General features: G+C 45.5%; 1 protein-coding gene across 3 annotated transcripts in view; it reads right to left on the bottom strand.

The window, feature by feature from the left end:
* Positions 1-2,228: 2,228 nt before the first annotated feature.
* Positions 2,229-27,308, bottom strand: part of LOC147727677 (glyoxylate reductase/hydroxypyruvate reductase-like) — a 311,029-nt gene continuing 285,949 nt past the window's right edge. For all 3 annotated transcript variants that reach the window (XM_086961680.1, XM_086961681.1, XM_086961682.1), the window contains one exon: positions 2,229-2,959. In XM_086961680.1, coding sequence (XP_086817806.1) covers positions 2,838-2,959 — 122 coding nt within the window. In that variant the 3' untranslated portion in view covers positions 2,229-2,837. The remainder of the gene's footprint in view (positions 2,960-27,308) is intronic.

Raw genomic sequence — 27,308 nt, 5'->3', positions numbered from 1 at the left:
CATATTCGATCTGCTGTATTCTAGCTGTATTATTGCATGATTTTAATTAATAAACAATAAACTTACTGCTAACTAACTACGGTTTGAAAACTTAGTTCTGCCAAGGGCAAGCAAGTGCTTTTTCAGCGTAGGAATGATGAGAGAACTTTCCCAAAAATCAATCTGGGTGTAAAGAAAGTTTTTTTTTTTTTTTTTTACATGGGGACGATATTCTTGCTGTGGAGAAACTAAACAAAAAGTGAACATTTTTACTTTTTTTCACATTTACACACGCAGAACACCAATGCAAGCCATACCCCTGTGACTCTGCAACTGTTGCAGATTCAGATGAGTGCCCCAGGATTTCTTTCACAAAATGCTAGAATTGAGGAGTAAACCAGGCTCAACCTTAGACTCGGGGATAAGTTATGAGAGCCCTGTGTCACATTTCACTACGTAAAGTGGTACATGCATGACGCAGGGATCTCATAAAGATCTATGAAGCCACTCAGAGCCACGCTGATTGGCTTTGAGTGGCCTCATAAATCTTGCGCAAATCGGTGTGTTGCCTTACTCTGCTCCCGGGAAGCATTCCATAGGCGTTACAGTGGGTTTTCCCATGCAACCCCCATAGAATTTGAGGCTGGCCCAGATTTACAAAAACATGTAAACCTGGGGAAGCGCCAAATCCCTATGCCTCCTGAGACGAGGCGTAACAAGGAGAAATAACTTAATTTCTCCTCGTATTTTCCTCTTTCCATGTGTAAAGAAAAAGGAAAATACCGCTTAAGATTGTTTTTGTGAGGGAGGTGCCCCTTCCTGCACACAAATAATCCTGCCTGCAACAGCGGCACCCTTGTGCCATGTTGCATGGGGGCCTTTGTTGGCGCTTAGCAGCCAAAACAGCGCCAGCGCAGACAGAAAGGACAGGAATGCACAGTATTGCTTAAATACAGTGCATTCCTGCCCTGTCACTATGGCGCAGGGCAGCGTAGCAAGCTGTCTTGCTGCACTGCCCTACGCCAAAATGCCATAAATGAGGCCCAAGGGCTTTAAGTATTTGCCACTCGAAAAACGTAAGACTTAGTTGGCCAGATGGGAACAAAAACTTGTATATGACTGTGCTTCCCTTGCTTTAAACAGTGACAAATTGGTGGTGCACGTTAGGAACTTGGATGATCAAATGGGTGAAATCTTTTAGAGAGATTAAAGATATGAGAAGCCATGCTCCATAATCTGTGGCCCATCTGAGAAATTCCTGGTGATAGTGGCAGATACAGATGGTGTCATTGGTGCACTGGTAAAACAAAACTTGAGGGGGCCCCCTGCAAGGTACATGGAGGGGCCTCCTCCAGACTCAATCTGGAGCTCTCTGGCCAGAGTATTGTGCTGAGGGGGCCCCCTGGAGCTTGGTGACCCCCCGCACCACGTGGCTGCAGGGTCCTGTATTACGCCACAGCAAAAGCACCAGCTTGATCAAATCAGAGGAAGTAGTGGGAGGGGCCAGAAGGATAAGCATAAGACATCACGCATTAAGGTGACAACTCACATGAGACAAGATTCTCCCAAAAAGGGAACATCAGAGAAAAAAATGTTGTGGGACTGATTAAAGCGAAGGGGGTAGACGTAGGGATGGAGGAACTAGGGCTCAGGATCTGGATGAGAGAATCAGAAGAGGGTCTTACTTAGGCCAAACAGTGCCCTACAAAGTATTTAGAAATTTAGAAATTAGAATTGGCTGTTTTATATTTTAGGTATAAGATGCATATGTCAATATACAATGGATAATTCTACAACACAAGTTGATACTAGAAGTATACTTGCGGAACGTACTACTATCTCGTACTGGATATGTTATACCTGTTACTGTACCTGTTAATGATATGTTATACCTGACTGATTTTCCTATTCAGTGAGTTCAAAATGTATCATGATTACCTGTCTTTTTCTTATTTTACTTCACCTTTTTGAGTTTTATATCCTAATATGCCATTAAGATTATTTGAAAAATATATATATATTCTTTGAGATTTTCCAAATGGAATTACTTTTTTTTATAACAAAGCAAAATTTGTTTGTCTGGAATCCCTTATGTAGGTAGTCTGGGAATATCTACTCTCTTCCTCTGATGATATTTCGACATAAGGTAGCATTACTACATCAAAGACTACAGCACTTCATGGAACCTCTGCAATGGCAGTCATTTACAATGTATCAAAGTGCCTGAAGAAAGAAATACAAATCAGCCATTTTATGCACAAACATTTCTTTATGGAAAAGGATAAACTGGATAGTTACAATTTTGAAAAAGTGGCAGACACCAGGATGTGCCTATTTCCATGATGCTATCAAAACTCCTTCATGTGTCTTCAAAATGTCTATCTTCATGCACGTCCGCCCTCATTTCGCTTTCCAATATGGCTGTTACAGTTGCATTTCCTTGGTTCTCCAATCTCAAGATGTCATGAAATCTTTAAAAATCAGGGCTTAATACACGTCACTTATTTCGAGCTCGGATCGTTTTTGTTGACATTTTGTGTTGATAGGACATTTCATGGTGTTGGTGCTTTTTCGGTAATCTCTAGTGGCAGTCCAACCTATTGCTTGCTCTTACAAATTTCAATACAGGACATTAAAAAGTAAGGCAGCAAAATATCAGTTAGTTGAGTAGATTATTAGCATTTCATTTTTCTTAGTATTAATTTTACTGTGGGCTGGACAGTGTCTTCCTCTTACCCAGGTGGAAAGGGAGCTTTTTTTTAAACCTTTGGTGAGTTACCTGTGATTTAGTAAGAATTAGAGGCATGTATAGTGAGGGTCTGGCTCTCATCACAGAGTGTGGTTATTCGTTGAAAGCTTCAGAGTGGCACCTCTTTGGGCATGGCTTCTCCCTGGAGTCCTGCCAGCAGGTTGTTCGCAGCCAGAGCCGCCATGGCGTTCCTAGTTTCAACAGTGGCACTGGCAATGTGGGGAAGAATAACTGAAAAAACAAACAAAAAAACATAGGACTGCTTGAGTCTTGGCCATTGTTCAGTGCAGTTTACACACAGAGTGCCGCCTTAAATGTTTATGAGAAGTGTTGCATTCAAATAGGAATTTAAGAAATATTAACCCCAGTTTCATGGATGAATATTCTAAATAAATGAAGAAAGGTTGACCATTTGTGCCTGAACAACATACTCTACTGTAAGTGATCCCCATTACTCTGTGCTATATACACTGTCTGTATAAATAAACAGGAGCGGGGGCTTTCACTCTTAGGGGTCGATTAGGATCCCGTTCGTAAGGGCTCCGAATCCAATTCAGGTTTGCTGAATCCGATACAGAGCCCTTGTTTCCGACCGAATTGTATCCAGTTCAGAACAACCAGTTATAATGCCCGGAAACCTTGCAGGCTGTCCGAATCAGTTTTGAAAGGCATTCGTACATGTCGAGCCTTTCGGAGCTGATTCGTACAGCTCTATAGACACAGTTTCCAAGTGAGCGATTACGATGACAGATTCGAACAGCCGTTCTGATTCGGTTTGCCCGGAATGAACCAGCGTTGGAATCTGTCTTTGGGGGCCCATAGCAGGCCCCCTTCACCGGGGCCCTCTGGTGTGGAAGACACCATGGGCTGCCTGCCACAGGGTGCACAATTTTCCCCAGCCACCCCTTTCTTCAATGGGAGCCTATGTTCTTGTGTCGACCACAGGCTCCCATTGAAGTCAATAGGAGTCCGACCAAATCGTATCCGGAAGAATCCAAATTGCTCGGTCGGACTACCTCGATCCGAGTCGTCCGGAAAGCATTCCGGAACCGATTCAGTCGGAATGCTTTCTGGACGAGATTGTAATCGGCCCTTCAGCCTCCCATGGCTAAGTCCATCTGAACACTTTACACTGGTAAAACCCAGGAACTTCCAGCATCTGTGACATGTGCATATCATTTATTTATTACTAACTACAATGAAAACATGTCATTGAGTGCCTCTATTTCCCCATGCAGTACTTATAAATTCTATGTAAGTGTAGAAAAATTCCTAACATAAACATTCAGCATCAATTATCTATTAAATAACAATACCATACATAATTTGATAATACTTATAACTATAAATCATTAATTTGGTTGTTACGGTGTTCCTTCCGCTGTAAGCACTGGGATGCCTCCAGGTAGCCATGCGCTATATAAAAAACCCTTCATTCATTCATTCATGCATGAACATGTGATTATTAACTTCAAGAAGCATATAATAAACCTATATATATATTAACACTTTAGTTCTCCATAAGCCTAATGTATATAAATAATTCACATTAGATATTTTGTTGCTTTTTAAATATTCTGCTCGTATAATGAACTTTATTAATCTATAGCAGGTCTAAATAAATCAATAGTTTCGCCCACATATCATGCAATTCAGATAAGATGCAGTCTTAAAATTCTTTATGTAATTTTACATATACGTCGGTTTTCGAGGCGTGTATGTAAAATTGTCCTTGTTGCATAATTCAAATGTACACTTGAGTTAGTTGACAAGCGTCATTCAGCAACTGACATTAGCTTTTCCTTTCATGAAATGAACTGAGCTTGTCAAGCTTCCCATCCTGCATTTGTTTTCAAAATATTATTTGCTTTATGCCCTTGTAGAAAATGTCTGTAGGAAACTCTGAATTTACTTAGGAAAATACACTACTTCATTGTGTTGCAGCGATTTCAATAATTATCAGATTATCAGCAAAACCTTTATAACCTTTTAAGAAGTTGTGAAGTTATGAAGCACCTTTCATTTTTAATGTTGCTAGTAGTTCACAGAGCACAAAGAATGTCTTTCCAGCAATAAAAAACTGCAAACCTTTCCACATAATTGAGGTACACACAGTTTCTGTGGCTCACAGTGTTATTTGGTTCTGCCTTCTAACGACTACTGCTCTTTTCTGTCACATCCACACCAGGCATAGTTCCTCCATTGGAGCGGAGGAGTGTCGCCCCACTTAAATGCCCCCAGAAAAGTCCCAGAGACAAAAAATAAAATTGTGATGAAATTCATTAATTATTAATTTATTTTCGTCATCCTATCCTGACTCAGGAAGGAACGGGCCTGCTGAGGGGCAGCAGTGGCGGGTTGCCTGTGAACTAGTTTGTAGTGCGCATGTCACTTCCGGAAATTTCAACCTAGCTGTTTTACACAGCTGGGTTGAGAGCCTGCACAGGCCTCTACTGTCCTCGGGAGCACCAAGAGATGCCGCTCCCTCCAATCCTGGTGCTTCTCTCATGCTGAGAGCAGCACTAGGATTGGTTAAGAAGGTTAGCTGCGGCCCTGGACGTGACATCAGAGAAGAAGAGGACCAGAGTGAGAAGGATGTGTCTACGCAAGCAGATGTTTTATTTTAATTTATTTCATGTATTTATTTTGCTGTGGGTACACCCACCCATTTGCCTGCCCACCAATCGGCATACTTGCCAGCCGCCACTGTTCCACAGCAGGAACACTCATATGGTTTCCTACCCAAACTGCTATGTGCACCACAGGTTTAGTCTAAATTAAAATTATTCAGTATGGTATAAGCATGTCAGTTCATAACTTTATTCGATTTCTGTATAAAATCATTCAAGTATACAGGCAGGAACAAGTCAGCACGTGTATACACATACAAATACCGTTCAACAACAATGACAAAATCACAAGCTTCCATTTAAAATATATATTTTGGCAAATACAGAACCTAAAATTATATAGGACGTTTAAATTGACTGCCTACAGAAAGCACTTGCAGAGAATAGCATTTTCATCTACTGCAAAGCGACATAAAACTAACAGGGCCTGCGATCTTGAGCTAAAAACCCCATTCAAGTACCACGCCACATTAAAACAGATTTTGGGTGTGGATAAAACTAAAATATAAAAAGCTGGTCTGGGCTGTGAATAGAAAAAGTGGTCTCAAAAACGTATTGAGAAGGGTACTGTATTTGGGACAGATAAGTACTAAATGCATTGCATCACATTGTGAGACATGATCACAGGTACAGGGCGGTAGATACATTATTTTGTAAACATCAACTGATGGAAGATAGCCAGCCTAACACATGTCAGTGAATGATGATGTTGATGATTAGACCTCTCTAATAGGAGATATGGTTCCATCCCCTTTATTGACTTTACCTAAATATACCGACGAAACATTTTTTTGGGAAGAGCAGAGGCTTCCCTCTCAGCTGCCACCCTAAGACGAAAGGCCTGTTTTAACCAAACCGCATCTTTTTACCCAATACTCTCAGGGTCAAAAAATAAATCTGATCTCCCAAGAACTTTAACATTTTCTCTCAGATAGTGCAGCTAGGGTATACGTGACATATTGTCCATTTTCAAACAGTCTCTGATGACCAGCCTATTAAGGCTTAATTCCTCCTTAAGCCAAACTGCACACCAAAGTAAAATTGGGCGCAGACTAATAAAATCTGAGATGTAACTCATATCAAGGTCTTCTTGTACAATCTCCGAGAGGGTACCTTGGCCTACAACTAAGAACACCCTCAGAAATGTATTTTCCTCCACTAAGATCGGGTCAGTGTTGGCATAACCCCATATATCACAACCAAAGGTGGATATGGGGATGCACTTAGCTTTATAAGCTTTTAATAAAGTTTTGACTGGCTTTTGACGCAATCGGGAAGAAAAATCATATAAGCTAGCAGTTGCCTTCTGAAAGGAACCAATATTTTTTTTATTAAGGGCAGCCAGACCACAATCTATTAAAGTCCCTAGGTAGTAAAATAATCCACCTTGGTTAAAACCTAATCCTGCGCTGAAAAGCTAGAGGTTTTAGTGCTTTTAGGGCCCATAACAGGAGATTTCTTAAAATTGCTCGAAAGGTCCAAGATATCCATAAAATCAATAAAAAGTTCTAGGAGCTGCTGGAGGCTTCTGGCGGTGCACGTGGTGAAAATCGCATCGTCTGCGTAAAGAAGGGCAGGGATCAATCTCTCTTCAGCTCTTAGGACATTCTCATCCTGGGCGGAAAGCACCTCCTCTAAACGAATAATGTACATAATAAACATGAAGGGTGCCAAAATGCATCCCCGACGGACACCCCTCCTTAAGTTAAAGTGCTTGGTTTATTCCCCATTATTCCCAAATCTAACGAGCCCTTTAGACCACACACAGTGCAGATCCCGTAGAAGGGCAACCAACATGGGTTCCACCCTCATGCACCCCAGTTCTGCCCAGAGCTTATCTCTGTTAACCTTATGAAAGGCAGAACAGAGGTCCATGAAGGCAAGATGTATTGACCCCTTTTTTACTCCAGGTGTATTTGTTAATTAGAAAGATGCTGGTTAAGATTCTGCTCCACCATTCCCCTGCCAGTAACTGATCCAGGGTCTTCAGATGGCAGTGTAAGGCATACATTTCTAAAACTTATAACTCAACACTGGCTGCATGGCAAACTACAACGCACATATCCTTGTGTTCAGCAGAATTTAAGAATTCAGAAACTATATAGTAAAAAATCAGTGATGCCTTTATTAATCACAAATACAACTGTAAATATTTTATTTACTCCCACTAGGTAATCATAGATTTACATGTACTGTATTTATTTCATACATCCTCCTCTCTCCACGTTGTTGTTCCTCCATCACATCAGCTACTGCCTCCTTCTGGCTCATGAATGCTTATTTCTTTTTCCTTTACTCTCTTCACTTCCTCCTTTCTTTACCTTTCTCAAATCCATACCCCTTCCTCTCTACTATCTGCTATTTTCTCTCTGCTTCCTTATTTTCTGTACCATTCCTCACTGCCAATGAGGCTAAAGAAGACCAATCTAGCCCTTCAGAAGATTTATAACGAACACCATCCCTACTCGCAGGCAGTATGCCTTTCTTGCCCTGGAGTACCAATCGGGATGACACCATTTCACAACTTCTGCCTGGCACTGGCAAGCTTTGTTAGACTCTGGCAGGATCCTGGATTGAAAGTCCAGCACTAGACAAGCAACGTTTTGTATTGGTCCTTGGTACTGTTCATACTGCCAGCCTTCTGTCATGTTAACTGTTGCTGCGATTGTAGTAAAGGAGCTTCGGAGAGGCTGCACATCTAAAAAGCAGAGGTCTACGATACCCATGTCTGGTTTCATGGTCCAGCATGATGCTATCCTTTCTTTGAAAGCACCACCATGGCTAGGGGAGAGCTGTGAAGCTCAGATATTTACTTTGCCAGTGTCTATTAATTTCTTTCAGCAGTGTAGACCTTCCCACAAAACAGAGACTGCCCGTCTTGTAGTAGCAGATACTGTCAGGCTATCCCTTGACGCCGGAAATCCCACCATGCTGGTTCTGCTTGACCTTTCAGCGGAATTTGATACCATCTCTCATTCCATTCTGAAACAACATCTCCACCAAATAGGTATGCAGGTCGATACTCCTGACTGGGTTAAAGACTTTTTTTAAAGATAGGGTCCAGACTGTCTCTATTGGCACCTATCACACTTAAACCGTCCTTTTGAACACGGGGGTCCCTCAGGACTCCTCCTTGAGCCCCACGCTTTTTAACATCTATGTGGTCCCCCTTGCCCAATTGGTCAAGTCCTGCGGGTTTGAAATACTTTCCTATCCACACAAATCCTAATTGGGTATCTAGTTTGGGGATGACATTGAGAACGTCAAAGAGCGATTTGTCACTAAAGCATATAAACTACGCCGCACACTCGGCACGCACACATCGCTACAGCGATAAACCAGGCAAGCTGTTGGCCTGGCTGATACGACGGGAAGACCGCTCTTCCCCGGTGACGGCAATAAGCCCTACCGCCGACAAAATAGTATACGCCCAGACGGACATACACGCCGCCTTTGTGACACATTACAAGGCACTGTATCAGTCGCAGCTGAGCAATCCACAGCCAGACATCACAACGTACCTTGAGGGGATCACGCTCCCCACCCCAACCGACAGCCAACGAGACGATCTTGGATCACCGTTGGTGGGGGATGAACTGCGCGACGCCATCTTCGCCCTCTCCAATGGCAAAACCCCTGGCCCAGATGGGCTGCCTGCTGAATATTACAAGGCCTACTCGGATATTCTCATACCTGAACTGCTCAGAACATACTCTGCAGCGTTAGACGATTCATCTTTACCAGCGTCCATGAACGAAGCAGTACTGGTATCGCTCCTCAAACCGGGCAGGGATGGTACGATCCTCGGCTCATACAGACCACTGGCTCTGTTAAATACAGACTACAAGATCCTGGCATCGACGCTGGCCCGCAGGCGGCGGCCTTGGTACCCGCCTTAGGGCACAAGGATCAGAACGGGTTTGTCCCGACGAGATGCACCTCCCAGAACATACGGAGGCTGTTCCGCGTGCAGGAATATGCGGTCCGGGCCTGGCCAAGATCGGGCTGCCTGGTTCTGGACCTTGAAAAAGCGTTCGACTCCGTCGAATGGCCTTATTTATTGGCAGTGCTGCGAAAGTTTGACCTAGGAGACGATTTTGTCGAGCTGGTGGGATTGTTCTACGGGAGGCCCGAGGTGAGAGTACACACAGGCAGACTGATGTCCGAGGCCATCCGAGTTAGGCGAGGCACCAGGCAAGGCTGTCCGCTCTCCCCACTACTGTTCTCGCTGGCGGTCGAGCCTTTAGCTGAGCGGCTGCGTAGTTGCGGCGCACAATGGGGTATTCCACTGGCAGATGGCACACACGTTGTGTCATTGTACGCGGACGATCTGCTTCTGTACGTCAGTGACCTCGAACGCATACCACCGGAGCTGTCAGACATCTTCCGTACGTTCGAATTGATGTCTGGCCTAAGAATCAACTGGGCCAAATCAGGGGCATACCCGTTTACTCCTGACGCTCCAGACCCTGAGCTCAGCATCAGTGGAGAGAGGTTACCATGGTATCAAACCACGTTCAAATACCTGGGAATCCACATTTATAGGACCCCCCTAGACATTTTAGATGGCAACCTTACGCGAGCCATAACGTCCATCAGGGCACAGATCGCCTTTTGGAAAACTCTTCCCATCAATGTGCCGAGCAGGGTGACCTTAACGAAAATGATCGTACTACCCAGGCTCCTATACTACTTTGCTAACATTCCGCTATACGTCCCTGTCCGCATATTCAAGGAGTTGGAAGCCTTGCTTAGAGACCTGATTTGGAACATGGGCAGACCGAGAGTAGCACTAACGAAACTGTACACTCCGGCCGACGAGGGCGGTTTGGCGGTCCCAAACCTAGAGCTCTACTATTTAGCAGCGCAGCTGCAGTGGGTGGTGGCCTGGATCTCGGGCAGGAACCACGAGGACACGGCCACAGCTACAGACACTCTCTCCATGCTGCAGATACACTCCTTATTCCACCCACTGACGAGCCCTAGGAAACACTCGCAATTACACGTAGCAGTGGCCGTGAAATGCTACTCTAGATGCCTACGACTCACCAGAGGCACTACACCGTATGCCCCGGCGCTGCCACTCCTGGGCACTCCTAAAGCCACATCAGTTGTAACGGGGGCGGCCCTGGAGCATTGGACACGCTCGGGAATAGAGACCATGGCGGACTTGTACGCAGATGGTACCCTGCTCCCCTTTGAGACGCTGGCCGATGACACGGGGTTGCCTGCAGGACAGTTTTTACAACATGCTTCCATAGTCAGGGCACTCACACAGAAATGGGGAAACATCACTGACGAGCCACCCGTGCACCAGCTGATCCAGTGCATGCACGTCATGGGTAATGGGACACATGGGGTACACTGGTTAACCCAAGCACTGCTCTCACATACGCAATGCACCCTACAGCCTCTGCGAGATAAATGGGCGGCGGACAGAGGGAAGGCATGGACAGACAAAGAATGGGCGGTGATACTAGCGGGCCCCCGCAATATACCCCGTAACGCACGCTTTAAACAGATTCAGTTTTATGTCTTACACCGAGCATACCTATCCCCGGACATGATAAACTCATACTTTCCAGGTGCGGCAGTTGGGTGCCCAAGATACAACACAGAGGGAGAGGACCTCCTACACGTGCTATGGCAGTGTCCTCAGATCCGAGCGTACTGGCAGTCGGTGTTACCACTACTGGAGCATAGCACGGCGATGCCGATCCCACTCACGTGGGAAGCGTGCCTGCTGGGGCTCTTCCACAGGACTAAACACAACAGGGTGCCCTCCCGCTTCTGGGATCTCGGCCTCATCACGGCAAAATGACTCATCACTAAACACTGGAAGCGTGCGGAACCACCCAGGGCGGAACACTGGCGCACCTCACTAGACAATTGGGCAAAAGCAGAAAGCATATCTCTCCATAACGAGGAAACGGCAGGGCTGCGTAAATTCCCCATAGCGGCGCTCTGGGACGAAATGCTACGTTCCTTCCACAACGGACCCCAGACACCAGAGACATCAGAGGGACAGGCCTCCCCGGGCAGGAGGCACAGAGATGGGTGCCCCACGCCAGGCCCCGCGGAAATTGGTCAAGTTGTCAATGCACCCGACGCATAGTGGTACAGAGAACTGCTGCCTGTGTGCCCCCCCCCTCGCCTTGCCCCCCCGCGTTGCTATTTTTGTCCTGCGGAGAACGGCGCGGACCGAGTGGGGCGCCGCCGCTGGGCTCCCCCCCCCCCCATCCCCCCCCACACTGCGGGATCCATTGATCATCTCACCACACGCCATACAACCCCAAGTTAGATACCCCTGTTACTCCCCGTTCTCATTATCCTTACATACCCGACACGATAAGGTAGCAGGGACGGCATGATTGAGTAATGCTTCAGCCTTTGTATTACTTTGTGCAAAATTACAATGTACTTTATGTTTCGCTCCGTGATCTATGTTCACACTTCTTCATTTATTGAACTCTAATGCACCAATACTCTGTATGACACTTGCTTGCTTTATCCTGTGATCTGAATAAAGGATGTATTTAAAAAAAAAATAAAAGAGCGATTTGTCACATGCATGAGGAAAATTGCCATTTTGATGTCCTATATGTATATATATATATATATATATATATATATATATATATATATTAAAACTTGAGACTGCACATTGTGCGAAATCACTCACGGGCGGGTGCGTGGAAAGTGGCTGTGCAAGCGACAATATTTCGTAGCTCCGATCCCCCCAATTAAAAGAGAAAACCAGCACTCACGAGAGACGTTCTTCTGGGTTCTTTTATGCTCAAACAAACAGACGTGTTTCGGCGATGCCTTCCTCGGTGTTTGCCAACACACCGGGAGGCCGCCATTTTTATTCACATTACAATTAGGTGTCAAAATGAAAAAGGGACTTTCACAGCATTACCAATGTAAGCGCCATTTTGTAGTGTGCACTAATGCTCTTAAGTGCAACTCATTCATTCATCATCATAGTTTGTCATAACATTTATACATACTTACACAATTTTAAACTCATTGTTTAAAAATAGCTACTATGTTTTGCCACCTTATCAAAATTAGCAATTCCACAAATTCGTCGGCATTTAAAATTGCTTATTCATGCAATCTGTGTTCCATATTAGTTCGACATGCATTGCATCAGTTACATTTCCCGATGTATACAGTAGTGGTGGTGTCTATTAGACACCGCCAGCCGTATTACGATGGGTGAAGGAGAGGTGGGGGGGTACACAGGGGGGTACCTGTGGTACCCCCCGGCATTTGCATACACGAAGCAGCAGCACCGCGCGGTGCCTGCCGCTTTGTGTATGCAAATTGAGGTTCCGTGACAATTGTAAGTGGTGTTTTTGACTCGCACGAATATGGTCGAGTCTGGTATCTATGAACCGCAAATGATGAGTTTAGTGGGTGAACGCGTTACGCTGTGCTAACCTGAACCGTTCGTTTGTTTCGTGGGTTTCTTCATCTGAACCCACGGGTTCCATCTTAGATACGGCATCCATTTTGTTTCTTGCCCTCAAGTAGCCAGCGAACAGACGCTGTCCGCTTCGCGACCCTGGGATTCCCAAGCTCCTGCGGAAGACACGTTTCCTTTGGAGGTGTCTTTATGATGAGGGGGATGGCACTGTAAGGCAGATGGCCCCGCTCGAGGCTCATCTCGCCGTGCCGCTCTATTGTCTTAGCTGTGCATTCATTAAGCACGTTCCCTTTGATGCCTGCAAAACTCGTGTTTCCTGGTACCACCTCTTTTACACCCTTTTCGATCTGCTCACTGTTCTCATCTTCCTCTGCACCTGTTTTGTCTCTTCCTCGATTTGTTTACTACTGATTGAAATGTACTTATGGTGGGAAGATGCGCTTTTACAGTAGGGAACTGCCAAATGTTACTGTGATTATGTGAATACATGAAAGCGACTCCTTTTGCCTTTTACGATGGGAACCAAGTTGTAAACCTTTTTGCATCATGTTATCCTATGCTAGAAAACTGTATAAAAGGAGCGATCCACAGGTACAAATTGAATCAGACTCCTCGAACCTACACATGCTGTACTTCTTGTGACTTCTGTGTTCCCTGCAGTAATAAACCTCGAATCTTTGACGCCGAAGAAAGTGTCCCGTGTCTCTGTCATTTGTACGCCGGAACAGGTTACCCACGAAGGTTTTAGGTGTTATCCCTGGCACCGCTGGGTCTTAGCAGAACCCAGTCCTTCAGTTGGCGCCCAACGTGGGGCTGCATCAGTGGTACCGGTCCAAAGCCCGACGATCGTGAGGAACTTCGTGTGAAATCTCCGAGGGAAGGTGCACCCCGCTTCATCGATCTTGTTGTCGAAACAAGTGGCCCGACGACTTTTTCCGCGAAGATCCCCGCCTCCTGACGGCTGCGACGGACTGCTGCCCTGACTGTAGACCTGTTTTGGCGCCTGGCGTAGACCTTGGTACAGCGAGACGATTGACGGGCCTTCCTGGTGACGCCATTGATCTTTGAGTTAAGTATTTGTGGGTCGCTCCCAGAGTCCTTTGTTGTGGGTGCTTAGTTGTTGCATGGTTCCATTGCATTTGTAGTTCTTGGTACTTTGTTCTTTGTTGTGATATTTGACGTCTGCAGTCGCCAAAAACCGAGGGTTTTGCTCTTTGTAGGGATATTGTGATCCTATAACCCTTGACGTTTGTGAAACTCGGTTAGTGTGCACGATGCCTGGCCGTAGTACTTTGTTCAGTTGCTTTAAAAGTTTTAGAGCGGATTCCCGATTGGAGGACTCGTGTCCGATACCTCCGATTGGAACTCCAACTTATGAGTTGTACAGCCGACACGGTTTAGGCCCGATTACATTCAATGAGTGTTGGGTTCGATATACTAAAAAAGACGGTGTCCTTAGTTGGCCACCTCATGGTAGTTTTGAAACTCCGATTTTAGATAATCTTGAAGCTAAATTATTCCAAAGAAAAGCAAGGCCGGCCATGTTTGATTCCTTTCGGTTGTGGCGTAAAGAAGCCAAGCAGAAAGAAATCAAACAGATCAAACGTAATAAGAGAAAAGGTATTGTTACCACGGTAAGAAACGCAGAGCAGTTTCAGCGAGATAAGGAGGAAAAGGAAACGGAAGTTTTCGATAGATTGCAGCGCATGTCTATAGATAAGTGCTATCCCGTTTTACCGGCAGATACGGATAAGAAGGAGGAAGTTACAGAGGACCCCTTAATGTCCTATCTCATGAAGTCACCACCTCCGTATGTACAGGGTACCGCAGTTCCTGTGGTTCCCCCTGTTCCTGTTCCCCAACCTGCTCCTGTTCCTGTACTTCCAACTGTTCCTGCTCCTCTGCCTGCTTCTGTCCCTACTGCTCCTCCGCTTGTACTTCCTCATACTCCTGCTCCCGCTGCCTCTACTGTTCTGGTTTCTCCTGCTGTTCCCTCTGTTTCTGATACTTCTCTTGTTACCCCGTTGTGTTACCCTAATACCCCGTCTACTGGACGTCGTGTTCCTTCTGTTGCTGCTAACTTTTTCAATTCTCTTGGACCGATTCTTAAGTCCGCTGGTTCTGATGGTCCTCAAAGACGAAGTCAGCTTCCCGGTAGTAGGGAACGTGACTGCCTATATGACATGGCGATGGCTTGGATGAAATATCCCCTTAGGAATCTACCACGTGTGGTACTTGATACGTTCTCTCAGTTCAATATACCAACACAGAGGTTCGTGTTTGAGGAGATGTGCAAGGTTTTGCGTGACCAAATATCGGTTGATGCGTCTGACGATACAATGACTGCTCTAACTAATCTTCAGCTTCAGTTTGCGAGCGGAATGATAGTGGGTAGCAATGTTCGACGTGCTGTCGAGCAGTTGCTGTCTTTTCGTCCTTCTATAATGCCTCGAGCATTGTTTGTAGAAGACATTGAGGGACCGCTAGAAGCGCCTGGTCAGTATCCCATGCGCGAAGTTCCACCAGTGTGGATGCCGGGTGATGCTGGTCAAGTTCCACCGATCTTGCCACATTTCCAGAGAGTGTGGATACATCTTCCATGGAAACGCTCAGAAGTTTTGCAAGTAAAACAATCGCTACCCGATCCTCGCAAAAATCCAGCAGGGTACTATAAGGAATTGTCGCAGTTAGTAGATGCTACGATAATGAATCTTGCTGACATCGATATGTTGTTTGGTAACGTAGTTCCGCAACCGGTTTGGGCAAAAATTCGTCAAGAAAATCATGTGGCAGAATTAGGTGGTGATTGGGCTGCTCTTATAGCGGCGGATACACGACAAATTGGTGGGGCTAAGCCTGAACAGTTAATTACGGCTTTACCCCAGAGAATTATTACCCTTATGAAGACGCTTATGCCAGCTATGAAGGTGAATTGGGACAAGTTGTCCGCTTGCAAGCAAAAGAAGGACGAGAGTGTCTCTGATTTCTTTACGAGATTTGAGGAGGCATTCATCGATCATAGTGGTCAGGATATGGGTACTGAGGGAGGTCAGAGGTTGTTTGTGGACAAATTTGTGTCTAATTTGTTGCCGGATTTAAGCAATAAATTAAGAAATTCTGAGAGTGCGTGGGCTGTTTCCACGTCTGCTCAAATATTGGCTACGGCCCAATATTATGAGAATAGAGAGAAAGAGGAGAATGATCGTGCCGATAAAAAGACAAAAGAGCTCAAAACGAAAGTGTTGTTGCAGCAAGCGTATCCTCCACGTTCGAATCAGAATGATTCGCAACAGCGGAATCGATCGCAGTCTCAGTCGAATAGGTCGCAGTCACGAAATGACTCCTCTTCAGAGAGATCTTCATTGGGGTACAATCAGTGTGCCTATTGTAGGAACGAGGGTCATCTGAAATTCGATTGTCCAGTCTTGCGTGATCGAAACAGTGGTAACTCATCTAGAGGAGGTCGTAGCGGTCCCCAACAAGCATCACGTGGTAGAGGTCGTGGTGTTCAAACTGATCGTTCCAATAATTCTTCTGATTCTAACAATTGTTTCGATCAGCGTGGGTCATCGCAAAGCAGATCTGCTCAGTACAATGTAGACGATTATTACGTCGATCACAACACTGACGACGGTAATTACTAGGACAGCCATAGACAAGGAGAGGGAGTAGTATCAGTTCCGGTTGATCAGAGAGGGCCTTACGTCGCAGTTGCCACCTCGGGCGTCGTTGAGCCTTTTCTGTTGGACACTGGTGCAGCGAAAAGTTCCATCATGCATTCGAAACTCCCTGGCGCACCTTTGTCTGGCTTAACAAATGTTTCCGTTGGATTCTCTGGCGCCCCTGTTAGCAATCCGGTTTCGCGCCCTTTGCCCCTTACAATTGGGCCTCGTGAACTGAAGGCTCCTTTGATTTTGACTACTGGTTGTGGTGAGAATCTTGTGGGCCTGGATTTGCTGAAACGTTTGTATGCGACTTTATATTGCTCTCCTGCGGGAGTAAAGCTTACATTTGGGGAGAAAGTTATCTCTCCTATGTATTTGTCCCTCGACAAGCTCCCACCGGAATTGAGCTCTCTTCCTGCATCTTTGTGGGCGACAGGTCCCAATGACGTGGGCCTGCTTGATATCTCCCCTTATGTCGTTCATTTGAAATCTAATGTGCGTTTGCCACGTATTCCCCAGTATCGTATCTCCCTTGAGGGTGAACGAGTGCTGTTAGCAATCATCTACGATTTGATTGAGAAAGACGTTATTGAGGAGACTCGGGGAAACGTGTGCAATAGTCCTGTGCTACCCATTCTGAAGCGCACTGATCCATCTAAGCCTCCTGTGTATCGTTTTGTTATCGATTTACGGGAGGTGAATAAAATTGTGATTCCTCAGTTCCCTGTGGTGCCTGACATTACGGCTCTACTGACTCTGATTCCAGCTTCTGCATCTTGGTTCTCAGTGATCGATCTGAAGAATGCGTTCTTCAGCATTACGATTGCTGAGGAGAGTAGAGACCTTTTCGGTTTCTCTCTTGGTGGTCGCAGCTTTAGGTTTAAACGTGCTCCTCAGGGCTACTGTGAGAGTCCATCAATATACAGTCAAGCCTTGAAGAGTCAACTTGATGCGTTTGTGTTGCCGGCCGGTGCGGCCTTGATCCAATATGTCGATGACTTATTGGTGGCTGCGGATACTCAGGACATTTGCAGAATTGCTACGGTGTCGTTGTTGCAGCATCTCTGTGGCTTGCATCACAAGGTGTCACCTTCTAAACTGCAATATTGTTGCCCAGAAGTAACCTATCTAGGTCACTTATTGTCAAAGGAGGGAAGAAGGTTGACCCCAGAGAGAATTGCAGCGATTGCTCGAATGACTGTGCCAATGACTCAGAGAGATGTGCGTGCCCTTTTAGGTATCACGTCATACTGCAGGCAAGGGATTCCAAATTTTTCATTGCTAGCGAAACCATTGGTGGCCCTTACGTGCAAGGATGTTCCAACTCCTTTGCCATGGACGGAAGAATGTCAGAAAAGTTTTTCTGAACTGCGTGACGCGTTGTGTTCGGCTCCTGTGTTAGGTACCACTGACTACAGTAAGCCGTTTACACTATACGTTCACGAGAGGGAAGGTTGTGCGTTGAGTGTTTTGACGCAACAATTCGGCGGTAAGCAGCGTCCATGTGCATATTTTTCCTCGACCTTGGACCCGGTAGCTAGAGCATTGCCGAGTTGTTTGAGAGCAACAGCGTCAGCTGCGGTGTCCATCCGACAATCTGCAGGACTGGTCATGGATAATATGCTTACGGTGATGGTTCCGCATGCAGTTGACACTCTTTTGAATCGTACGAAAACTCAACACCTGACGAGTGCAAGGTTGTCTGGGTACGAGTTGACGCTTTTGGCAAGTCACATTCAAATAAAACGTTGTAATGTCCTGAACCCGGCGACTTTGTTGCCAATTAGTATGGAATCAGATGAAGTAGCACCTCATGACTGCTACTTACGAACGGAGGAAGAAACAAAAGGTCGTGTGGACCTGAAAAATACTCCTTTGGAAGATCCCGATGGGACTCTGTATGTGGATGGGTCGTGTTTAAAGTTGCCGAATGGCGACGTAACGACTGCATATGCTGTGGTGACATTGAGTACTGTTGTGGAAACTGCGAGATTGAATCAGAATTCTGCTCAGGCGGCAGAGCTGATTGCTTTGACTAGAGCGTGTGTGTTATCGAAAGGGAAACGGGTGAATGTGTTTACTGATAGTCAATACACGTTTGGTGTTGCGCATAGTTTTGGACGATTGTGGCGAGAGAGAGGTTTCATGACATCGCATAGTACAAAGATCCAGCACGGACAGCTCGTGAATGATCTTTTGGATGCACTTACATTGCCTAAGCAGGTGGCGATTGTTAAATGTAGTGCGCACCGTAAGGTGACAGATGATGTTGGTCGTGGCAATGCGTTTGCGGATGAGACTGCTAAAGAGACTGCTCGGAATCTTAGCACTAGAATGTATGTGATGAGTTCGGTAAGGTGGCCTGCAGAAACTGGTATGTGTGAGGACACTATTGAGAGTGTGAAAGCGATTCAGAACGAGGCCACCGAGACTGAAAAGATGAAGTGGAAAGAGAGTACGGGAAAGTTGGATGCGAATGGCTGCTGGATTGATCTGTCGGAGCATAAGAGATGGATGTTGCCGGATGCGTATGTGCTAGCTGTTGTGACGATGGCACACGGCTTGGCACATATTAGTGCGAAAGGTATCTGCAAGTTGTTGTCCCCTGTGTGGAAGAATGATGGTATTACTAAGTGTGCTGAGAGATTGGTTAAGAATTGTATGATATGTATGTTGTACAATCCTGGTAAGGGAACTCCTACACCTCCTGGCCATTTTGCTCCCCCTTCATGTCCCTTTGAGGTGATTCAGCTAGACTTCATTCATATGGAGCGATGTAACAACCTGAAGTACGTTTTAGTTGTGGTTTGCGCATTCTCCCGATGGATTGAAGCCTACCCTCTCAAAGATAACACTGCTCTGTCCACTGCGAAAATCCTACTGAAGGAATACTTTCCTCGGTATGGAATGCCACGAATTGTATGGTCTGATAACGGAAGTGAGTTTGTGGGGAGTGTAATGAAGAATGTGTGTAAGGGCCTTGGAATTACACAAAAATTCCATAGCGCCAATCATCCTCAGTCAGCAGGTTTGGTTGAAGGGTACAATGGCACCCTCAAACTGAAATTAGCGAAGATTCAGGCTACGACTGGTCTCTCGTGGCCTGACGCTTTGCCCTTAGCTCTTCTGTCAACTAGGGCGACTGTACACTCCCGAGTAGGGCTCAGCCCCTACGAGATTGTGTTCGGCCGCCCTGCAAATGTTTGGGGGGTCCCTAGACCCGGTGTGTTTTCTGATCTTGAGTACCCAATGTTGATCGATTATCTTCATGATCTGACTGCTAAACTGAGGTTAATTCACCAACAGGTCTTTGAAGCACTGCCAACGCAGACGGAGGGTCCAGGCCACCAGCTCCAGCCTGGAGACTGGGTTGTGACGAGAAACTTCAGCCGGAAGCACAACCTTGAGCCTCGTTTTTCTGGACCCCACCAAGTTCTTCTTGCCACAAGGACTGCTGTTCGTTTGGAAGGACGCAAGAACTGGGTGCATGCCACCCATACTAAAAAGGTACCTATACCTTTACCAGTAGACTCGTGGGTGAAGAAGGGCATTGCATCGTCTGAAACCGAAGCTGCTCCGAACTTTGTCCCTTTTAGCGACGCTCAGCCTGTCGGAGATACCTCAGTGCAGCAGAACGATATTGTTGAACATTTGTCATCCAAAAACTCAAGATCTGAACAATTGACTGATCAACAGAACTCTGTCTCATCATCGGACCAATTGTTTGACGAGCAGACACGTCCTGGGCGAAGCCGATATTTTCTCAGCTCCAACCCTAAAGACTAATAAAATTAGAATATTTGCTCTCTCCCCTGGACATCTACGTTACCCCATTATCACTGACCAGTTGAACACACCTATATATAATTGTGATTTTTGTAAATTTGAGTCTTTTCCACATATGTGTTTTGCTTCCACAGCTAGCAGACTTTGTATATATTGTTGATTAAAGATACCTTACATCCGGGTGGACCGTAAGGCCGCGCGGGTACTTCCTTCTGGTTAGTAGGTCTTGACACTAGGTCAGAGGCCGTCGATTCCTAGGAACTCCTGGGGATTGACTATTGCTACACAGAACGAAGTGCGTCAAAAACGTAGCGGACGGTTTTAGAGGATGGCTTTCTCGAAGCTGATGGACATGGAAAAGGCTCAGGCTAGAAGATTCGAGTTGCGCAGAATCGCACACACAAAATGCTTCATGTTTCAGGTGTTCCTTCTATTCTTAACTGTTTCTTCGTTATTGGTGGGTGGGGTGTATTACATGATACAGTCATTTTTGCCTTCTGCCTCACCTACCCCTCCTTCTGAACCTAAACTTACTACAACTGTTTCTCCTCATTCCTTCCACATCTTACCCCAACACGAGCAGGTCAGACGTGCGGAATTCATGAACAATTCCTTCATTCAGCTCCTTCATCAGCATCAGTTAGTGGTGAACACTACCAATTGTTGGGTGTGCGAGTTAATGCCACATACCACCGATAAGGGAATTCCATACTTGGTCCTCCCTTATAGTTCCCAGGGTTCAGCTCGAGCATTGCAAACAATGTTTCGAAGTGCACTAGATTCTTACCCCAATCGAGAGCCACGTTCTCCACACTTTGGTCCTGGTCCGTACCATAAGCCTTTGGCAATAGCGATTGCAGATTTAGATAGGGATATCTATGAGCCGTCGCTCATCCCAGAGGAAGAGGTGCGAGCCTATAGGGATCTCAGTGAGGTTGAGTATAGTGCGCTCGTAGGCGAAAGACAGCTTAGGAGCTCGTCTCCAATATGGGTCGTACCCCACCTTGGTAATTTCTGTCTGAAAGGCCGTGGTCGAAATCAGAGGGCTCACCTTGGAGAGAGTGCTTGCTCTGAGACGTATGTCTTACCAATGCTCTCTTCCCCTGTTCTCCTGACTGCCAAGGGTACGTATTTTGTCTGTTACGACCGTGCATATACATGGTTGCCCCTTGACTTTGCGGGCACCTGCTATATTGCAAACTTGTTGCCACCGACTTTTACAGTCGCCTCCGATTACCACAAGACCAGAGTTGTGAGGGGCGTGATTAGCAAAGAGGACACTGCCGGTCAAGAGGCAGGAGACTTTTTCAAGGGTTTCTTTCCGTTTTGGGGTCCTATGATCAATAGTAGGAACCTGAGACAATTGACTCGAGTGGTGGAATCAACAGCTAATATCACTGCCAGTGCCCTTGGCAACATTACAGCAGAGCTTCAGGCGGATAGGTTGATGACGTTGCAAAATCGTATGGTTTTAGACGTTGTCTTAGCAGATCGAGGTGGAGTATGTAGAGTGATCCATTCGAGTTGTTGTGTATTCATTCCAGACAACGCTCCGACTGTCTATCAAGCCATCTCGAAGTTGCATAAGATCTCTGAGTCCATACACGTGGATGTAGGGGATTGGACGCTACTCGGGTGGTTTTGGGGCCTGATGTCGACTTGGGGTTGGAAGATTCTGATGATCATCGGGGTTGTTGTAGCATTCCTGTTCACGTGTTGTCTTTGTGTGCAGTGTGGTCCTGCCTTATGTGGCCTCTGTGCTACGACGTTTATAAGGCAGCCACCTGTTACCAAGGAAGCATTGATGGATAGAATTATGTTACAACAGCATCTGGATGGTCTGATGAATATCGAGATTGATTATGATTCCGACTATTGCTTGCCTACATGAGGGCAAGAGGAGCGTCTGAGGTTCCGTGACAATTGTAAGTGGTGTTTTTGACTCGCACGAATATGGTCGAGTCTGGTATCTATGAACCGCAAATGATGAGTTTAGTGGGTGAACGCGTTTACGCTGTGCTAACCTGAACCGTTCGTTTGTTTCGTGGGTTTCTTCATCTGAACCCACGGGTTCCATCTTAGATACGGCATCCATTTTGTTTCTTGCCCTCAAGTAGCCAGCAAACGGACGCTGTCCGCTTCGCGACCCTGGGATTCCCAAGCTCCTGCGGAAGACACGTTTCCTTTGGAGGTGTCTTTATGATGAGGGAGATGGCACTGTAAGGCAGATGGCCCCGCTCGAGGCTCATCTCGCCGTGCCGCTCTATTGTCTTAGCTGTGCATTCATTAAGCACGTTCCCTTTGATGCCTGCAAAACTCGTGTTTCCTGGTACCACCTCTTTTACACCCTTTTCGATCTGCTCACTGTTCTCCTCTTCCTCTGCACCTGTTTTGTCTCTTCCTCGATTTGTTTACTACTGATTGAAATGTACTTATGGTGGGAAGATGCGCTTTTACAGTAGGGAACTGCCAAATGTTACTGTGATTATGTTCCGGGCCCTGAATACATGAAAGCGACTCCTTTTGCCTTTTACGATGGGAACCAAGTTGTAAACCTTTTTACATCATGTTATCCTATGCTAGAAAACTGTATAAAAGGAGCGATCCACAGGTACAAATTGAATCAGACTCCTCGAACCTACACATGCTGTACTTCTTGTGACTTCTGTGTTCCCTGCAGTAATAAACCTCGAATCTTTGACGCCGAAGGAAGTGTCCCGTGTCTCTGTCATTTGTACGCCGGAACAGGTTACCCACGAAGGTTTTAGGTGTTATCCCTGGCACCGCTGGGTCTTAGCAGAACCCAGTCCTTCAAAATGCATACATGCTTTTTTAGCATTGTGGCAGGCGGTGCAGAGAGCACCGCCCGCCACAATGTTAAAAATGAGGGTTGCGCCCGCCACTGTGGCGGGCGCATCATAATCCCCACCACGGGACCCCCTCCCTTATGGCGGGCGGTCCCAATCCCCGTGAGGGTGGCGGGCGGGCAAAGTCCGCCCGCCATCCTAGTGACCTCCTTAATTGTAATGGGAATAAAAATGGCGGTCTCCCGTTGTGTCGGCAAACACTGAGGAAGGCATCGCCGAAACGCGTCTGTTTGTTTGAGAATAAAAGAACCCGGAAGAACGTCTCTCGTGAGTGCTGGTTTTCTCTTCTAATTGAGGGGATCGGAGCTACGAAATATTGTGGCTTGCAAAGCCACTATCCACGCACCCGCCCGTGAGTGATTTCCCACAATGTGCAGTCTCAAGCTTTAATAAATATTCAAAAAGCACCGCCGCATAACAGAATTGTCAGTTTGTAAACGCAACACGCCGAAGAAGCTTAGCGCTGATCCGCTTTGATCGTAGACCACAAGGAAATAGCTGAGCGGCTATTGAGGTGGAACGCTAAAGGCGGAACCTAAAGAATTGTTAATAAGTGGCTGGGCGAGCGAGACTATTCCGGGGACAATATTCCAGCAAACTTTCACAGAACAGATAAGATGTTCAGTGATTCTGCCCGCCGAGAGGCCTCAAAAGGTATGTTCAACAATAAATAAACTGGCATTGCAGAGAATACAACTGGACCAATGAATCCTAAGTCCATTACTGGCCTCAATGGTATAATGTTGAAATTGGAAAGACTGTATGAGCGTGAAACACGCAAATGGTGGTAGGCCACTTAACTTCAAAGCTACATCGAAGTGAACAGGGTGCCCAGAGGTTTAAGGGTATACACAGTTCCATCTTATGAGAACCCAGATCCTGGACTATTGACGGAATGGGCAGACCACATGGCACAGTATTGCCAGGGCACACTAGGCATACTAGTGAAGTATGCATGGAGCGATCGAGAAAAGGCACTGAACGAAATAAAGGAACTAGAAGAAACTCTGTCCAAGGAGGATGACAAAAACAGAGTAGTAGAATTATTGGGACAAATGAAGTTACGCCTGCTGAAATATAAGAACAAAATCAAACAAAGAAAGCAGGAGAAATTAGTGTGGCAGGGCAATATGGAAACAGCGCAAGGCTTTATCAGTGTTCTGAACAAAAATGATGTGAACCTACACTTTTCGGGTACAGTGAGTCCAGTGGCAGTGGACTAACTGGATCTGAAGGTGGTTGTCACAGATGGGCAAATACATACTGCATTATATCACAAAATTACTGCGGGGAATTCAATCCTTTTCGCAACCAGCAATCATCCGCTAAAATTGGTGCAAAGTATCCCCTATGGAGAACTTTTGCGATTAAAACGAAATAGTTCAAGTTCCTGTGATTTTGAGAAAGCAGCCGAAGAGTGTATACAGAGATTCTCACAAAGAGGGTATGATTGCCAGCTTTTGGAGAATACATTAAAGAAAGTAAGAGGTATCCCCAGACAACATCTTCTTCAATCCAAACCAGAGAGGCATGACAAGCAGGGAAGGACTAATAAAGGCAAGTTTAGGATGGTTACATCGTATTCTGCTGAAGCTAACCATCTTAAACGTATGATAAAAAAGAATTGGCACATTTTAAGAACAGACAATGTCATCAGTGAAGATATCCCAAAGTACCCGCTAGTAACCTTCAAGAAAGCACGATCACTAAAAGATAAGTTGGTGAGGAGTCATTTGGAGAAAGACTCTCAAAGGATAGGTACCCTCAGAGAGATGAAAGGGTTCTACCCGTGCGGTAAATGTAAGGCCCGCTCCAATAGTAAAAGGGTCCTATATTACAGCATCCCAGATGTAAAGTTGAAAAAATCCATCACAAAATTTCTAACCTACACTACCCCGTACGCAGTGTACTGCCTAACATGCCCATGTGGCCTATGTTACATAGGCAGTACAATACACCCTTTGAAAATAAGAATCTTAGAGCATCAAATGCCAAAGGAAAAAAACGATGTGGCATATCCAGTAGTGAGACATTTTGCAGAAAAACATGCTAGCAATAGAGACTTGTTACGGTTTTATGGTGTCGATCTTGTACCAGAAAACATCAGAGGGGTGACAGACTCAAGTAGTTACGAATGTTAGAGCCAAGCTACATTGTGGATTGTCAGACAAAGTACCCCAAGGGATTAAATGGTGGGGAGGAACTAACATCACATTTAGGGATCTGATAGTGATTAGATACATAGTTCTTCACAAGTGTAAAATCGTTCAAAACAGTTGTTTGAATACTGTGCTAGAGTAGAATCTGGAGTATGAATTTATGAATATGATTGATTGTCTAAAAATGAAGAAAAGGGACCTAAGCCGATCTACGGCATGATGAATTATACAGCAAGCACAACCAATGATCAAAAATGAAATTTGAATTTCGGTTTGTTGCAGCATTAAGAAAGAAAATTCTTGTATAGAAGGTTTCCAATTGCCTATTACAAAATGGCGCATGCACGAATATCGTGCGTGTTCCGCTCCTTCCCCTCTCCGTAACAAGGAGTAAAGGGACTTCAGCCTCCCGGTGTGTCGGCAAACACAGAGGAAGGCATCGCCAAAATGCGTCTGTTTGTTTGAGAATAAAAGAACCCGGAAGAACGTCTCCCGTGAGTGCTAGTTTTCTCTTCTATATAAATATATGTATGTGTGTGTGTATTCTTTTTTAATTAATATTTAATTAGTTTATTTTTTGGGGAGCACCCCCCCAAAAGCCACATGTTTTCAATTTTCTCTAACCCTCCTTTCCGACTACCCATAGCTAAACCCTAAAATTAACCTTACATTCCTTTACCACTGACCACCCTTAAACCCTAAAATCACCCTTGTCTCCATTTATCGCTGCCTGTCCCTAAACCCTAACATGACCCCATACCTTCTTTTCCTACTGTCCACCACTAAACCCACAAATTGCCCATACCTCCTTTTACCACTACTCACTGTAAACCCTAAAATGACTCATATCTTCCTTTACCACTACCCACCCCAAGACTCTAAAATTACCCTTGGCTCCCTTTACCACTGCCTGTACCTAAACTCTAAAATTGTCCTTACCTTCCTTTACCACTGCAAACCCCCAAACCCATAAATTACCATTACTTTTCTTTACTACTGCCCACAGCTAAACCCTAAAATTAACCTTACCTCCCTTTACCACTACCCAGACCTACACCTTAAAATTGCCCTTACCTCCCTTTACCGGTACCCTAATCCTAAAATTACCCTTGCCTCCATTTACCACAACCTGCACCTAAACCCTTTGTTTTTTAAATAACATAATGATTATGTTATTTGAAAAAATACCTTTGTGGTAAAGGCATGCATAGTTAAAGTATAAATATGTACTTGTGCTGTACTTATCTGAGTGGTAAAGGCTGCATGGTACAGTCATTAAGTAGTAAATACTTTGTTGTAGAGGCTGTTTCCCCTGTATGTATAGGATCCTGCAAATGCACTCTATATTGCCTTCAATTACAAAGATATGAAGGCATGTGTGTAGCTGTGTGCATCCCACCTCCCCCCAATATACTGGGTAGAGCAATAGCCAGACTCTACACCCTCCCAAAACACAGAACAAGAATTATGAACTATCATGATTTCAAAATATAGATTGTCTCACAAAGTAGTCTGTATATTCATGCATTTTTGCCGATTGTATTGGGAATCACATCGCTCCAGACTGGGAGCAGGATTGCTGGACTAAGCAAATCTTGGTGACGGCTGACCAGGCAGTTCCCATCAGTATTACTTTTCTGAGTTGCAGGGGCGGCTAGCATCTGTGAAAATTGGTGAGGCGAAGCGCGCTGTAAAACTCACCAATAGGTTGCCTTTCTTCTCTCCTCTCTCCCGATGACTAGCAGGAAGTAAGGTGGTTAACTCTCTGCATACAAAGTCTAAGTACAGTGCTCATATCAGCAAATCATTGAACCTCGCACCAATAGCATATGTCATTGGGTGTTTAACTGTAATGGAATAGAGATATTCAGAAATAGAAAGAGGTGGCATTGGTCTCTGGTGTGACTGGTGCCACTTCTTCAATAACTCATAGGACGTGCATTGTTGGTAGTGACTGATCACAAACTCAAATTTCCCGTTGGGGAAATGACCTATGAGCAGAGTGTATGAGAGCTGTTCAATGGCCAACTCAGAAGCTTCC

This window comes from Lissotriton vulgaris, chromosome 3_1, assembly GCF_964263255.1.
Source record: "Lissotriton vulgaris chromosome 3_1, aLisVul1.2, whole genome shotgun sequence".
Classification (NCBI taxonomy): Eukaryota; Metazoa; Chordata; class Amphibia; order Caudata; family Salamandridae; genus Lissotriton; species Lissotriton vulgaris.
This window is presented reverse-complemented; position numbering and strand designations above follow the sequence as displayed.